This window comes from Lycorma delicatula, chromosome 13 (genome assembly GCF_047948215.1).
Source record: "Lycorma delicatula isolate Av1 chromosome 13, ASM4794821v1, whole genome shotgun sequence".
Lineage (NCBI taxonomy): Eukaryota > Metazoa > Arthropoda > Insecta > Hemiptera > Fulgoridae > Lycorma > Lycorma delicatula.
Window position 1 is genome coordinate 13,469,574 of NC_134467.1, and position 18,003 is coordinate 13,487,576.

The 18,003-nt window shown below is 28.7% G+C and overlaps 1 protein-coding gene across 1 annotated transcript in view; it reads right to left on the reverse strand.

Annotated features, from left to right (window-relative positions):
• The window catches only part of LOC142334013 (uncharacterized), a 37,893-nt gene that overhangs the window by 13,376 nt on the left and 6,514 nt on the right, over positions 1–18,003 (reverse strand). Inside the window, exons 3-7 of the mRNA XM_075381680.1 lie at positions 15,730–15,858; positions 10,759–10,869; positions 10,167–10,295; positions 6,061–6,189; positions 1,577–1,684 (exon numbers count right to left, since the gene is read on the reverse strand). Coding sequence (XP_075237795.1) covers positions 1,577–1,684; positions 6,061–6,189; positions 10,167–10,295; positions 10,759–10,869; positions 15,730–15,858 — 606 coding nt within the window. The remainder of the gene's footprint in view (positions 1–1,576; positions 1,685–6,060; positions 6,190–10,166; positions 10,296–10,758; positions 10,870–15,729; positions 15,859–18,003) is intronic.

Consider the following 18,003-nt stretch of genomic DNA (forward strand, 5'->3'; position numbering starts at 1 on the left):
CTGTTTTTTCATGAGCCCATTGTTACAAGGCAAATGTACCTCAATTGCTTGAAAACTTTGCTGTTCCTCAGATTCCTGCAGGATACAGTTTCCAAGAAAATGGTGCTCTACCACACTTATACCTAAGTATGCAAAAATAAACATTAAAAGGTTTTCAATATAATAAAATCATAAATAAATCTAAGATATATGCGGAAAGTTTTAGAATAATGCAGAAAAAAAAATGTATACAAGATAAATTATTTGAAAAAATAAATCTTTACTTGCAATTCATTTACCAAAAACATGTATAAACTTATGCAGGTTGAGTGAGATAGACTCGCTAAGAAAATTTTCAACATCGTCAAGGCAAGCAATATTAAACTCCATTTAGATGAAAGAAACACAAGACAATCTGGAAAGAGTAAAGATCTCAGAAGTAGAAATCAAGGACAGAAGGAAATTTAGGGTTGAAATTAGAAAACTGAACAGGAGCAAAAAATAGAAACAATAGGAAGAAGATGAGCAGAGTAGAAAAAGAAGTAACAAAGTGAATGGATGAAGAGGTTTGGGAAAGAATAAAAAAGAGAAGGAAGTAAAGTCATGATTGCCTCAAGTTCACACGCTCTCCTATAGGGGAATAATTGGAAATAAAAATAGTAATATGTATGAGTTAAGAAATGAACCGGATACAATCCAAAATTTACATACTAGATAATAATAATAATATAAAGATAACACAGTGAGACCCCAATTTTTCAGATGTCCAACTAAAGAAAAAGACCTGTGTTTACTGGTACAGTTTTTCAATGCTGGAGAAACCTAAAGCCCATATATTTTTAACAAGAACAGATGATTTCAGACCTAATGCTTTGGGTCAGTAACACTGTATCTCAACATAACCTAAAAAAAAACACATTTTTAATCATAACATAAATACCAGTAAACCAATTTTTATTTTATTTGTACAAAATTACTTGGCACTAAAGGGCCTTCCAGTGTCACAAGCTACATTGTCTAATTTAAAAAAAGTAAATTTTCAACCCCTGAAAATTTAAATAACACTTAGGACGAAATTTTATGTTTGTAATTTAAAAATAATTTTCATAGTTTTAATTTACAGATTCTGATTATTTCAAATGGTTTAAGAAGTAATATCAATAATTTTATAGCGAGTTTGGTGGACTAGAATTTAAAAAAGTACTACCCCAAATAGTTTTTTGCACCTACCAAGCGAAGGGGTGGATGGATTTTAATTTTCTTTTCACCAAAATTCATTATTTTTTTTGGGTTGTCAATTAATATAATTAAATATTACCATTGCCAGTTAAGATTTTTGAGGGGATAGGTATAGCAGAGGGTGGGTTCCACCACTTTGAAAATAATTTTAAAAAGGTTCCCCCAGAGAATGGAATGAAAAATTATGGGACTTATAACTGTAATCACCCAGGCTGGTACATACCAGCCTCTGTAAAACTAATTATAAAAGCAAATTCCTACACAATGTACTTTTTATACCATATTACTATATTTCTTTTTTTTTTATTGTCTGGATAATTGGTGTTCCTCCACTGTATGCAAAATCTAAAATTCTTACCGTTTCATTTTCAACCAAGTCGGTCTCTTCAATTGCTAAAGGATCTTTTTCGATATCACAATTATTAATATCAATCAGTTCCTCATCCAGTTGTAATAAATCTACTTGCTGTAATAAAAAGCAAAACAGGTTTATTAGAAAATAAATATTAATATTTATTAGTTTCACTGAAAATTAAAGTTCTTAAAGCAAAACTCCAGTTAATATAATTTATAAGGTGAAGTAATAGTGAAATTCTTAACAAAATAGTATAATTTCACCTCACCCCCTGCCTCTTATTCGCTCTCTTTCCTTGCTATCTATGTACATATCTCTCTATGAAAACCTTGACATTTTAGCGGGGAAACATAAATTACTGTACTTAGTTGCTTTTAGACAGTATAATTAAATTGTATTTGTTGGTGGCACTGTGTTACCTAACAGTATTTGAACAATTTAAATTTTCCTTCATTTCCTCTACTTCTTTGTCTATTTTTCATTTATTCGTTGTCTGATAAGAACTACTTTAATATTATAGTTGTAATATACTCGTATATTTTTTAAATTAAGAAAAAAAATTCTTACATGTTTTTAAACAAATTTTAGTAAAAGTTTATTTAATATAACTTTTTTATTACCTTTTAATTTTATCTGCAACGAATCACTTTAGCATTATATGACATTTTAATTTTTCTTTTTTAATAGATTTGATTTAGTCCAGTGGTAATATAATTATTATTATAGAGGATCTGAGTTCGTTAATAGGGTTTCTTTTTATACGTATTTTATTCATCAATATCTTGAAGCAACCACAATTAAATTCTAGTTTACACATTCTCTGTCAGATAGCAGCTGCGTTAGACTGTTGCACAGGCCAAACTGTTATGAGACCTGGTTTCAGTACAAGGCGTTGCCACAAGACAAAGCACTGTGCGTGTTGAAACAAAATCGGTGACTGTTGTAACAAAGAAATCATATGCGAGTCTGTTGTAAAAAATCTCAAAGTGATAAAAATATACGTAAGTAATGTGAAAACAATTTTTTGAAACCGGAATAGTTTTGAAAGTGCATGCCACATAAAATCTGCTCATAAGAGAACCGCAACTCCTAGTAAAGGTCGTTCAAAGCTTTCTCAAGAATAAGTATCATTAAAAAAAAAAAATATTAGACGGTACTTAATTGTTGACAAATAAAAATATATAACCATCACTTTATTAAAAATAAAAAGTATTAATTATTTTAATGGACTTCAAGTGATGAGAAGGCCCTGATGAAGCTGGTTGTGACAGCTAGTAATAAATAAATAAATGGTGATTGTATAAAAATAGTCTTATAAGTGTATATGGGCCTTTTCCCCTGGAATCTTTTATTAAATGTTCATTGTAGTGATAATAATTTTATGTTATTTTCTCTATATTATTTATCTTTGTGTGTGTCCATTCATTGGACCGTTTGTTTTCTTCTCTTCGTTCGTGTAGTCAGGCTTCCTTTTTTTCCTTCTCTACGTCCTCACCCTATTTCTGTCTTTATCAGATGTCGTATCGCATGCGAGAGAGATATACAAAGAAAGTTTAATGAACCGCAGTACAGTTGGGCTTGATTTGCTGTTAGCAAACCAAATTTTGAACCCCAATTTTGCCCTAAGTTTGACTTCTAATAGATCTTCATTAAATCTCTGGAGATTTAATGACGTTAGATTAGAGGTCAAAGCAAATTTTGAACCCCAATTTTGCCCTAAGTTTGACTTCTAATAGAACTTCATTAAATCTCTGGAGATTTAATGACGTTAGATTAGAGGTCAAACCAAATTTTGAACCCCAATTTTGCCCTAAGTTTGACTTCTAATAGAGCTTCATTAAATCTCTGAAGATTTATGGACGTTAGATTAGAGGTCATTCCATTTTTTGACCTGTTTTTCCTATTAATAGGATAGAAAACATATTTAATAAAGGTTTCAAAAGTTTTAGTAAAATTACGAGCACATAAATAAGTAATATATTTATTAAATAAATATATTAAATCAAAGTAAAAAATAAACCATGTTTCAATCATTTTTAAATATATTCGAAACGTCCTTTATCGTTACCGTTAAAGGAAAAGAATGAAGTTTATGTTAGAGATTTAAAAACATTTTAATAAGTTTGCTTGTTGCTAGGTAATTTTATTAAAAATGTAATAATACATTTATTTTTATTTTAGAAACATTTATCCGGTATTAAATAAAACTTAATGATTTTAATTTGCGTGAATTTTTTAATAAAAACACCGGCTAGTCAACTCATACAGGATCCTGTATCATCAGTCGGTAACAAAATTCCAAAATTAAATCAAACAAAAACAAAAAATAAATAAAAATAAAAATTTTCCATTAAATTAAAATGGAATGATTATCATTCCATTTGTTGTTGATGTTTTGTCGTTATTAGGGTTTATGTTTTCAAAATTTTAATTTTTATTTATTATTTTTTGTTTTTGTTTGATGAAGTCTTGTAGATTGATGATGGGATCCCAAAAATGTTGACTTTTGGTATTAGTTTTTTTTTAGGCTTCTTTTACTGTGGTGATTATCCTTTTTTGTTATTTGAAATTATTTGGCACAGCCTATAATCAGTATGTTGATGATTAATTGAATTTTCACAAAGTGTTTTATATATATATATATATATATATGTTATATATACCAATATATATATTGGGGAATACCAAGGCGGATTTAGGCCATGGAGAGGTTGCCCGGAGCAAATAATATCCCTAAAACTTATGATGGATTTATATAAAAGACGGAAAAAACAACTAATAATCACCTTCGTCGACTTTAAAAGGGCCTATGATTGTATACACCGACCATCCATGCTGAATATTCTGAGAAACCTGGGCCTTCACCCTAAACTCGTAAACATGATAAAATTAACTTTAACCAATACCCAGTCCAGAGTGAAATTCAGAGGTGAACTCTCTCAACCCTTCTACATAAAAACTGGATTGAGGCAAGGAGACGGCCTCTCACCACTCCTTTTTAACTGCGCCCTTGAATTTGTCATGAGAAAATGGTATGAAATAAATCCCAAAAATATAAAAATGGGTACTAAAAAAAACTCCATCACACTAAATTGCCTAGGATTTGCAGATGACCTCGCTCTTTTAGCAAATAATATTCAAGAAGCCAAAACACAAATCATGAGCCTTCAAAACCTAGCACAAAAGATAGGGCTTCATATCTCTCGAAAAAACTGAACTAATGGCCATAGATCCTCTGGTAATAGAGCGCATTACGGTAAACAATCAGAAAATTAAAATAGTAAAACGATTTAAATATCTAGGGGAAATAATAACTTATAATTTAAATGAAAAAGTGACATGGCAAAACAGGACAAATAAAATGATTAAATCCCAAAAATTAACTTGGTCAACATATAACAAAAAATGCCTTTCTGCTAAAACAAAACTTAAACATTATAAAACTGTAGTACAGCCAGAAGTCACCTACGGAAGCGAGACTCTTTTCAAAATCACTCAGAAAAACCGAATTGAAAAAATTCTGAAAATAGAGAGGAGAATTGTCAGAACGTGTATCAATAAAAAACACCAAAAAGAAGGCCAATGGTGGATTGTGCCAAATGAGGTGGTGTATCGAGAAATAGAGCCTGTTACTGATACTATGCGGAAAAAAAGAATCTCTTTCTTCGGTCATCTCATAAGGACACCGCAAACAAGACTGTCAAGAAATATCATTGAAAAGCTCTGGTTCCAAAAGCTAGAAGTAGGATGGATCAAAGAAATTAGAGAAGATATGAAAGAATTGGGAATTTCCCTGACTGACCTACAGAATAAAACTGGAAAAATTACAAAGCTAAAAGATAAAAGCATTAGATTTAAACAAAAGACAGACAAACGGCAAAATACAACGAAGAGGGTGTTTACGGATGAAGAAAAGAAAGCAAGATCTGAACGGATGAAGAAATACTGGGCAGCTCGAAAGAGTAAAATAACACGCTTTTCTCAGAAAAGATCCAACTAAAATTGACTTAAGTGGTCCCATGTTGGCCGTAAAAGCATAATAATAATAATAATATATATATGTTAAGAAACAAACTGTATGTAAACCAAAATATACATATTATGTAATAATAATGAAAAATTAAAATAATAAAAATGGTAATAATAATGAAAACTTTGGGTTAAAAACCATAACAATCTATGACTAAAAGATAACAGTGGGGTACCAATTTTCCAGATTTCTAACTGGACTGGTCAAATTCAGAATAAGCAACTTTTTCTACACACTGTATTTTTTTAACGATATACCAAATCTATTTTTTCTTATATTGTACTTGTGTTCCAAATTTCTTTTTCATTTTACTGGAAACAATTTTTTATTGTCTTACCAATTAAACATTATGATATGTGCAGTATGCAAGATAAATCTTTTTAAATTATCCAGATTTGTCCTTGCAAAGGGCTATCTGGATAATTGGTGTTCCACTGTATGTAAAATCTGATCTTACCACTTTATTTTCAATATTTAAATTTTCTGATTTAACTAAGTCAGTCTCTTCAATTGCTAAAGGATCTTTTTCAATATCACCATTATTAATATCAAGCCATTCCCCTTCCAGTTGTAGCAAATCTGCTTGCTGTAATAAAGAGCAAAACATGAATGCTACAAAGTAAATATGTTTCATTTATTGTACAATTTATAAAATTAAAATAAATTCTATATTTAATTCGCACACCACACACATTGCAGCCACAGTTAAATTATTATTACCATTAGATGACTTTAATGTGCCAGGTTTTGTACAGGAAAACCTAGGAAATGTTTCTCTTGCTAAATGTTATCATATAAATTTAAGTATTTCAAACGCGGCTACTCACCTTCCAAATTGTAAGGTGGTATTGTTTTCTAAAAATTGTAATCTTTTATAATCATATGATTTGTTAAACTGTATTGGTAATTCTCATGATTTAATTTTTCCTAATCTTACTGACATCAGTGTTAATATTGCTTATGGTGAAATTTTTTTATAGCGATAAATTATATTTATCACAAACATCATCAGAGATAACATTACCCAAGATTTTGAATTCTAATCTTATTTCTCATAAATACTTACTAGATTATAAAAATATTAATTTTGTAATATTCAGCATTTACTAAATGAGTTTGATTGTAAATAATATTTATTTTTTACATCGCTAAATAAGTATGAAGCTTGCATGTGGAACATGAAAATGGAAGTTTATAGCGTATGAAATATGTAAATGCCTGTCTGGGATTTGATATTGATGGTACAAAAATTTTTGTGAGGGAATTACAACTATGCATTAATAATAATGTTGACTGTCACGTACCAAAATTATTTACTGAAAAATTAATTTTCAGAGCGGTTCTCCAGTAAACTTTCTATCAAAATTATAAATGAGAAAAACTTCCATAATCTTCAAAAGCAATTTTAATCTACTTTAAAATTAAATAAAAATGAAATTCATTCAGCGTGTGATAAAGAGGGTAAAATGTTGTTGAAATCGCATGATAAACGAGATGTCTTGTGTTTAACAACTAAACGCACATTACAATGCGTAGAAATAGTACAGAAAGAGGAAAGAAGGTGATAATTCCAAATATTGTCAATGATTATATTTTTATGGACATAGTTGATAGAATGGATCAAATGCTGAGCACATACCCAATCAAAAGAAAAAGGGCGATATAAAAGCAGCTCTGCCAACTTTTATATATCACTATATTCAATGCTCGTGTTACATAAGAAAAGTGGCTGTTGAAATTCATCATAATGTCGTTCCCAAAAAAGGTAGGCCCTCTGAAGAAGATAAACCTCTCATTCTTTGTGTAATGGCATTTTCAGTCGTATATTCAAAATACAGAAAAAAATTTGAACAAAACAAGATGATGTTTATTTAACAAATACATTAGATAGGAATTGTAATATTACTGCTATGAATGTCATGTCGGTCTTTGTGCTGCCCCTCGTTTTAGAAATTTCCACACTAAGAAGGAATACAACAATATCTCTCAAAGAATCTTCATATTTCAAAAATTTTTTAAATTCATATTTAATTCACTTTAAAAAAATAATTATTTAAAACTAGTTTTAAATTGAAATATAGTAACAGTTCTGTCAAAGGTAAAGGTGAATGTATGCTGTTATTGTATGATCTTGATCCGATTGCCTAAATTCATAAATATGTATGAACCATTTTCATAAAAATTAATTTATTAAAAGTTTTTAAAGTTAAGTGTTTATTTGTATCATATATGAATGAATAAACCTTTATTTCCATTGTACAAAATATGAAATGAAAAAAAAAGAATTACAATATATAATTAAGAAACATAATACCAGCAAAGGATAACTATGCCCAGGCATGAGCCACTTTATAAAAACGGGGATATAAAAATAAAAACTATTTTTAAATAAACAGTAGCAACTAAAAGGTCCTACGTAAGTATATGATGTAGTAAAAAAATTAATTGTTAAAGACTGAGATTAATTAAAATTTTATGTTAAAAATATGATAAAAGAATAAAAATAAACATAATAATACTATAAAAAAGGACCACCTGTACTTGTGCATTAAAATTCAACATTCTAGATTTAGTAATATGAAGAAGATACAAGAATATGAAAATAATGTAGATATTTATGTGTGATATTGATCATGTAGAAATTTTGTTGTATATATTTTTATGCTTTGTATATTGAACAAATTGGAGTAAAATGAATATTGTTTTATCTGTTATGTTGTTAACACTAACTTGTAACAATTTAAATAACACAACAAAATATGCCAAATATTCTTAGTATTAATATTATTATGACCTTAATTATAAATTACCCTTAAGTTTTCCTTTATTAGTTTTGATTAGCTCTGAAAAAGGATTTTATATTAAAAAAAAAACCAAAATGTTGTTAAGATTGGATTAAATAATTAACTAATTATGTATCATTTAGGATAAAAAAAACATGTTTGGAAAAATAATTCATACACCATTATTACCCACTCATCTATTTCATTAAGGAGTTTTTTGTTCACTCTGCTATATATTTAGCAGGAATATACATGAAATGTCTTCTGCAGACATCTTTTTACATTTTTGATATCTTTTTTTTTATTTTGAGAAAAACATGCATACAAGATGAACATTTACATCCTTCAGTCATCATCATATCAACTTGGTTCACCATGTCACAATTAGATGACAATGATAAGTATGACATGTAAACAAAAGGAGTCTTGTACAGACTACGGCCAAACATTCCTGAAACGTGTGGTTAACTAAACCCTAAATACCAAGTACACCAGTATCCACTCTTTCGTTTTTAAATCCTATAAAAGCAACTAACGTTTACTAGTATTTGAACTTGAGGACCTTCAACTTCAAAAATAGCTGTAAACAACTGATTTGCATAAAATTAACCACTAGACCAGCCTGGTGGGATAAATATATATGTTTCAAATAACAAAAAAATAACTACAACACACAGTAACAGAAACCTAATAAACTAATATCAAAAGTTGACTTTCACGAGATTCTGCTTCATCAGTCAGTATAAAATTACATCAAACAAAAACAAAACTTAAATTAATAAAAACTAAAATTTATAAAACATAAACCCTAACAATGACAAAACTTGAACAAATGGAATGATTATCATTCCATTTGGTATTGAGGTGTGTTCAAGTTTTGTCATTATTAGGGTTTATGTTTTCTAAATTTTAGTTTTTATTTATTTATTTTTGTTTGATGAAATTTTCTAGACTGATGATGCAGGATTTCACAAATGTCAACTTTTGGTATTAGATTTCTAGTTTTCTGTTACTGTATATGGTGGTTTTTTTTTTTTTTGTTATTCGAGGTTATTTGGTAGAGCGATCAGTATGCTGACAATTAATTGAACCTTCACAAAGTTTTATATATATATATATGTTAAGAAACATACTGTATGTAATCCAAAATATACATATTAGGTAATAATAATGAAAAAAATTAAAGTAATAATAACAATGGTAATAATGAAAACTTGGAGCCAACGACCATAGTAATCTATGACTAAAAGATAACAGTGGAACACCAATTTTCCAGATGTCCAACTAATTGAGATTGCTTTAGACTATTTAACTTAAAAAAATACTAGTACATCATCTGATTATTTGAAAAATTTAAATACTATTCAAGTAAATCTTCCCTTCAATAGGAACTCTTTTAATCTATCTTAATTTTACTGGGTTTTTAATTTAATTTTTTTCAATTTATTTAGCAAAAACACACATGTATGGCCTTTGTAAAACTAATTATAAAAGTAAATTTCTCTACACAATATATTTTTTTAACCATATTATTGAATTTTCTTTTGTTAGATTATATATGTGTACCAAATCTCTTTTTAATTTTACTGAAATATATTTACTTTATATATATATATATATAAAATTTTATATTTAGTGTGTATCTATTAAACATTGATATGTGCAATATATATGATAAAACCTTTTTTTAAATTGTCCTTTTCAACTATACAGACTTGGTCTTGCAAAGATCTATCTGTATAATTGGTGTTCCACTGTATGCAAAATTTAATACCCTTACCACTTTATTTTCAACTTTTATATTTTCTGATTTAACCATGTCAGTCTCTTCAATTGCTAAAGGATCTTTTTCTATATCACCATTATTAATGTCAAGCTGTTCCCCTTCCAGTTGTAGTAAATGTACTTGCTGTAATAAAAAGCAAAACATGAATGCTACAAAATAAATATGTTTATGACTTTTTGTATAATTTATGAAATAAAAATAAATTTTGCATCTCTAAATTGCTTACCACTTATATAAATAGTGCACTTACAGTTAAATAATAATTATTATTATTAGGTGAATAAGATGACAAATTTTGCTAAATTTTATCAAAAAATGCTGCTATTCATCTTATAATTGTTTAATCTAAATAATTGTTTAAACTCTTACGGTAATTCTCATGATTTTTTATTTTCTAATCTTTCTGACATTAGTGTTAATGCTTCTGGTGAAATTTTATAGCACAATAAACATCACTTACTTTAGATATTAGTATAGAGGGGAATATGGACAAATACAATAACAAAGGGATTGTTTTTGTTAAGTAATTAAATTAACAAAAGACAAATCTTGTTTGTTACAATATCCAATAATCAAAAATACTTACATGACCTGGATAGAATTCCATCTCTTCTGTCTTCACAGTGGGTAAATGATTTATTTCAAGTTCATTGGTTTTCATGTTAAGATTAAGCCGTGGTAAAACTTGCTCAGATTCCTTTAAAAATAAGATAAAAGAAAAAACCTTACAAAATGTGAAAAGTAATTAATATTCAAAAAATAATCTTTTTTTTTATTCTGACTGGAAGTTAGTCGTACCATTATATAATTATATCCAGTCATCATAAAACAAATTATTAACAGAAAAACAAATTATAAGATAAAAATAGATATGATTAAAGTCAATATTGTTTACATACAACACATGAAATAATGTTTAGGTAAATATTTAAACTTAAAAAATCACAAAAAGATAATTCACAACTTAGAGGGAACTATTGAAAATTATTCTGAGCATATATTTAAATATATGTTGATTGGAATGCAGATAAATTGCGCCTTTTTTTTTTTTTTTTTTTTAATTAGTATTATTTAAAAATTCATTAACAGAGGAATGTTGTTTCCGTAAAAGAGATTTTTAATTGTATTTTAAATAAACTGGTGGGAAGATTTTTCAGATGCACAATAAAACTCTTTCTAGTAAGCTTAAGTATTGTATCAAGTTATGTGAAAACAGTATTGTTGTCTGGTTCAGTTCAGTTGGACACGGTTATTTTTTTAACAATAAGTGACAATTGTTTTTAGTAAAGATTATACATTCATAAATATATGAACAAGGATAGAATAGGACATTTAATTTTCTAAATATAGGTCTACATCATTGATTCTCAAACTTTTCCACCCACCGACCACATTGAGAATCAAAAATTTCTAGCGCCCCCAACATTTTTAAACTTACCATCTGTTAAAAATAATAATTGCAATTGCTGTTTCTCTTCAAAACAGCATTTAAAAACCCTTTAATTTCCCTATCTATTTGTATCAATACGTTGCTTGATCGGGAGATATGTAGAGCATTAAAAATAAAAGTGTCCTTTTCTCTTTAAAGTCGAATATTTCAGTTCAGAAAAATCATACAGACATACAAAAAAAGAAATTAAAGCTAAAGTCTTAAGAGCTTTCAAACAATTTTAATGCAGTTTACTGAAAATTTAGTTTCCCCCATGCACTCAATCAAACACAAAGAAAAACTAACCGATTTTTTTTTAAATTTGATGATTTTTGAAATCTGAAGCATACTGTCAAAAAGTATTCAAGCTTTAATTTTTTTTTTATTTGTCTCTCTAAGCCTCTTTGTTGCAAAGTTAAAGCAGTTTGAATGCAATCATTTTTTATCACAAAATATAGGCGTCCCTTTAATTTTTTGTACTAGTATAGTAGATATTTAATTTTAGTTTGAAATATCAGGAAACATAATTTCTGCCTTTTTTTTTAATCAGCCCTTACCTTCCTATACCACCTGACCGCCTCCAATTTTCTGTGGGTTTTCTACCACCACCACCCCTGAAAGCCACCAGCGATTACAAGGGGACAGTATCGCTCACTTTGAGAATGAATGGTCTACACCAGGGGTCGGGCAATGCAGCGCCCTCAATGAGATTTTTATACACTCTCACTATATTACACACTTACAAAGCCCAATAACCGTATCGGCATCGCACGTATATAAGACAATATAACTGCGCAAATTCAGTATCAGCAAATAGCAATCAAGGTCATACAATGACACTAATATTTTTATAATTTGAATAATTGTTTTAACTTTGTTAAACTGTGTATAAATTATTAACTTTTTTTGGAATAACTAATATAAACCATACTTTTATAGTTTCTTTTATTATTACTACATTATAAAGTAAACTCTAGAAAATTTCTTATGATATTTAATCAGCTGTTTAAAAAACAAATAACATACAGGAAAAATGAAAGAAACTGAAAAATTCAAATACCCAGAGAAGGACTATTGAAGTCAATAACTCTGAAAAAGAAGACATTAGGTCCAAAATCAGTAAATGGCTAGCTTATCAATTAACTAAGAAAACCTGCAGTAAAAAAGTAATATCACTGAATGCAAAACTAATGCACTACTACACAGTCATCTGATCGGAAGCTCTATATCCAACTGAACGTCTGACATTTGACAACTTCTAGTAACAAAATTTCTAATAAACAAATAACAAAATAAATAATAATTTGACCTTCTAATAACAAAAAAAAAGAAGAAACAAACAATACTCAAAAAAAGAAGGTTTTTCAGCCAATCAAAGACAGAAAAAAAGACAATGAACTTTACATGAACATGGAGAAAATATCAGATTTTATCAGAAAAATAAGAATCTCCTTTTATGGTCATCTACAAAGAATGAACCCTACAGGCTATCTATACACTTTAAAAATTTAGAAACTAATAACTGAAACAGAGAAACTGAAAAAGACATAAAAGAAATGAAAATAACACAAGACAACAAAGAACATTTATTATGAGAAAGAATTACAAAATATTTCAGGTCTTCAGGAAAAAGAAAAACCATAGAAATATTTCTTACCTGGACAGAAGAAAAAAGTAAAATACTGGAAAATGATGAAGGAGATATGAAAGAAAGGGAAAAACATGTACATAAAAGCAACTTGATTAAACAAGCGAGATTAAAACTGCAATTCAGCCAAACAAACTGTGTAACTTATGACACCAAATACTGATATTAATAGTTATTTTACCCCCCTAACAGTTTTTGATGAAATAACTCTTCATTAACCTTGATAAAAATTGCCCTTGATGAAATAATTTGTAATCTACTTTTTTACTGAAAAGTGCCACTCTCTAAATAATTCATCATTATGAATTGACTTGTTTTATTCTGTTGATGGGTTACTGAAGCATGTGTAAATCTAGTTCCATTTTTACTCTATTTTAACAGTGAAGCGCTAGTAGCACATATTCAATATGACCTGTTCATTATGTGTAAATTATAGTGATATAACTAAACTTTTAAATGATTTAGCTGATAGTAATTCAGAGTGACTCTCATTTTCTTGGGGGATATTACTGATGATAAGCATGATGAGAAACATTTACGTCTCTGAGGTTTCCAGGAAAAAATCCAGATGCGAGTGGAGGAAAGGTATTTTCAAAGAGATATTACATCCCACAGCTCTGTATGAAGTAAGAAGAAATTGATTAACAATATCGTGGTAATTGTCAAATTTTTGTTTGCTGAGAAAAGTTTTGGAAACTTCTTTAATGAACTGCACATTATTTAACACTGAGTTAAATACATAATCTTTGACTAACTCTCTTATTTAAGGACCAACAAATATTCCTTCTTTAATTTTTCCTTCACTTACATTTGAAAATTACTGCCTGGTGTACAAAAATCTGGGACTATCCTACTTCATTGCTTTTACAAAATTTTTCATTAGACCTAGCTTGATATGGAAAGGGGATAAAAATATTCTTTTCGGTTAAACTAAGGGCTCATGAATAATATTTTTCCCATTTGGAGTTAAGTTACGTAATATTTATCCCTAGCTTGACTGTCCCATTTGCAAAAAAAAAAACACACATACTTAGTGCATGTTTTAGGCTTAGTATATGTGGCTTGGAGTTAGACTATACCAAGTACAACAAAATAGCTATCACTTTCAAATCACCACATACGTTCCAACTATGTTTTTTATAATTTATTTTTCCAAGAACGTCTTTCATCAAATTGTATGTCTCATTCAAATTAATAACAGAAGCGATTAGTATTGAAGGATATTTTTTACTGTTGTGTAGTAGAACCACTTTAAACTGTACTTGGATGAATCTATGAAAAGGCACCAGTCCTCAGGTTTATCAACTTGTCCAAGTGCAACATAAGCTCACCAATATTTGTGCAATAAAACAAATTATTTTCATCAATAAAGTACCAAGAAAGTTCTTTCTGTTGGCTTCGAAAACCCAAAAGTTTTGTATTTTTTGAAGTAAGTTCCAACCTTGCAGTCTTGATCCTAACAGTTCAGCTTGATTTTTTGATAAATTTAAATCGCTAACAAAGTCATTTAATTCAACCTGTGACATAAGATACAGCTTATTGGAAGATAATTTAAAATCAAAATCATTTTTGTCTTCTTCAGTACTATCAGATTCTTCATCACTGCTTTCGAAACATACATTCACAAGTGGCTCAGCAACTGGAATAATTTCACTGTGAGATATAGGCCTGATTACAGATTGCAATGAAGGATATTTTACAGTATGTTTAGATTTTTTAGAAATTCCAGACACATTTGTTACACAAAAGTATTACATGATCCTGTGGTTTACGCCAAACCATAGGTACACTAAATGGCAAAGTCTTCCACGTACCTTTCAACCATCCTCTTAAATAAACAGAACGATTAGTGCATGCTATATGAGGAGCCCACATCTTACCCTGATCACCAATTTTATACTGAAAGTACAAATGATATGCTTTTTTAATTAAAGGTGTAACGTTTTTTCTATTTGATTTTAAGGTAACTCACCACATATACAACAAAACACATCCACATCGTTTATACAATTTTGAGACATAATGACACTTGCACTGTTAACAAACTTAAGACAGCAATAAGACTGAACAAAATTAATTCATTCCTATATCTAGTGCTTAGTACAAACAACATCGCTGTGTTTTCAGCTACATGTTTTGACTTGCACAGACATGATTAATCTTGTTTATCATGAAGGCTCACTCTTCTATTAGATACGATGTCATAATATGTGACTATGATATGATTTAATTCTTTGTCTAGTATTGTTTGTATTACTTTACAAATTACGTTAACAAGGTTAAACAATAAAAAATGAAAAAATCTTTTAATTAAAATATAAAAATTTTTCAAAAATTGTGGCTGATAGAAAGAGTCTGAATTCATATTTGTTTTCAACAACAAAAAACAGATTAACATCATGTATTGCATGTTAGGAAACAAAAATTATATTTATCAGTGTAATTAGTGTTCCACTGCATGCAAAATCTATCACCCTTACCACTTCATTTTCAGCTTTTACATTTTTTGATTTAACTGAGTAGGTCTCTTCAATTGCTAAAGGATCTTTTGGAATATCATCATTAATCATATCAACCAGTTCCTCTTTCAGTTGTACTGAATCTTCTTGCTGCAACACAAAATAAAAAAAATGAATGCTACAAAGTAAATGTTCATGATTTTTGTATAATTTATAAAATTAAAATAATTTGTATCTCTAATTCACAGACCACACACATTAACAGCGCAGCCACATTCAAATTACTATTATTAGGTGACTTTAATGGGCCAGGTTTTATATGGGAAAACCTAGAAAATGTTTCTTACGTCAAATTTTAACATCCAAATTTAAATGTTAAAAAACCTGACAGATTTTTTCCTACAAAAAATTTGTAATCTTTTACAATCAAATAATCTAGTAAACTGTTGCAGTAATTCTCCTGATTCAGTTTTTTCTAATCTTACAAACATTAGTGTTAATATTGTTTATGGTAAAATTTCTGTGATAAATATAATTTACCTTTAGAGGTAACATTACATAAGATTCTGAATTCTAATCTTATATCTGATTAATACATACCAGATTATAAAAATATAAATTTTTTAAGACTCAACATTTAATAAATGAGAGTTTGATAGTAAATATTTATTTATTTATTGTGCTGCCATATTCCACACACAAGCTTGAAGCTTGTGTGTGGAATATGGAAATGCAATTTTATAGCATATGAAAAATGTCACACCTGACCAGAATTTGTCATTGATCATGATAAAGACATTTTTTCAGAGGAATTGCAATTATCTCTTACAGTGAACACTGAAAGACCAAGTGATTATTATTAATGTCAAAGCATTTTTTGCCGAAAAAAAAAAAAAAACAACAAAAGATGGCCTTGTACTTAACTATTGCATCGCATAATTAAAATGAACGTCATCCGAAACTGTAATAATTTTTGTGAACTGGATTCGGCTGATTTTAGTTATAACCATTTGTTTGAAAATTAGGGGCATGAAAAGCAGATTTTTTGCACTTTTTTTGACATAAACTTTGAACTGCTATAAAATCCAAACGAATAGAGATAAAAATTTTCTACTTTTGTTAAGTACATTAAAGCATTGTTTCTCAATAATTGTAATTAAAATTTAGCCCAAAACAACTACTGTTTGAGTGTACAGGTTGTTTCAAGTAAAAAAGTCATATTTCAGTTAACATTAGGTGTACAAAATAAACATTTCCATTAATATCAGGCATTAATTTTGTAGCCTTTTTATTTGTAGAGCTGAATTAATAAACATTCATGTTTTATAGTGAGAATCATAATAACTGATTTAAAATTGTGGCAATATATGAAACAATGAAGAAGCAGTCTCAGTGAGCAGTTTACTCTCAATATTGATCTAATAATATATTGATATTATGTCATTGTATATTAGTATAAATAACTACAATGCCAGTCTTCAGTCTGATTGGCTCATGAGGTACTTAGCTGTGATATCTAATAAATTATATGGATTTTTTATTTCCATATGTTCAGATCGTGCTGGTTTCGTAGGAAGTTTATATAACAGTGCTACATTAGTTAATCTACATTTTTTTATCAGGTTTTAAGTTAAAGATTTTTTTTTGTAATTTTTCTCTAACTATCTTAAATCTAATATGAATGAGATTGAAACACCTTTGTTTTCTGGTCAACAGGGCCATACAATTAAAAGTAGTTTGAGAAATGTAATCTACAATGAATATAAATTTTTCCAAAAGCTATCTGACTTTAAATTCCATAGCATGATTTACTAGGATAAAGTTGATGAACTGAATGCTGAAAATGCAACATTAGTTATAGATCAGTACAAAGGATATGTAGGACAGCTAAGGAGTGCGATAGTAACAACAGTTGCGTTCAGTTTGAAACACCAGAGAAAAATAGGACACGAAATGCAAATCTGTTACTGGACGATTTTAACATTGCACAGAATCATAGATCAGTACTAACCACTACCATTCAGAATGAAATCCCTACTGTTAAGAAGTTTAGAGAGGAAAATACAGGAAAAACTGAATGCAAATTTATCATCTACGACCTTTCGTCATAATGTGAAAAAAATTGGTTTTTGTTATAAAAAACAAACTGAATATGGTCAACGTTTCTTGATGGAAAAACCTGATATTGTATTAAAAAGAATTGAATCTTTAAAGGCACTTCACAAATTAAAAGCGTCTTGTGATGATTGACGTACATTTTACATAGATGAGACATGGGTTAATGAAAATCATTCT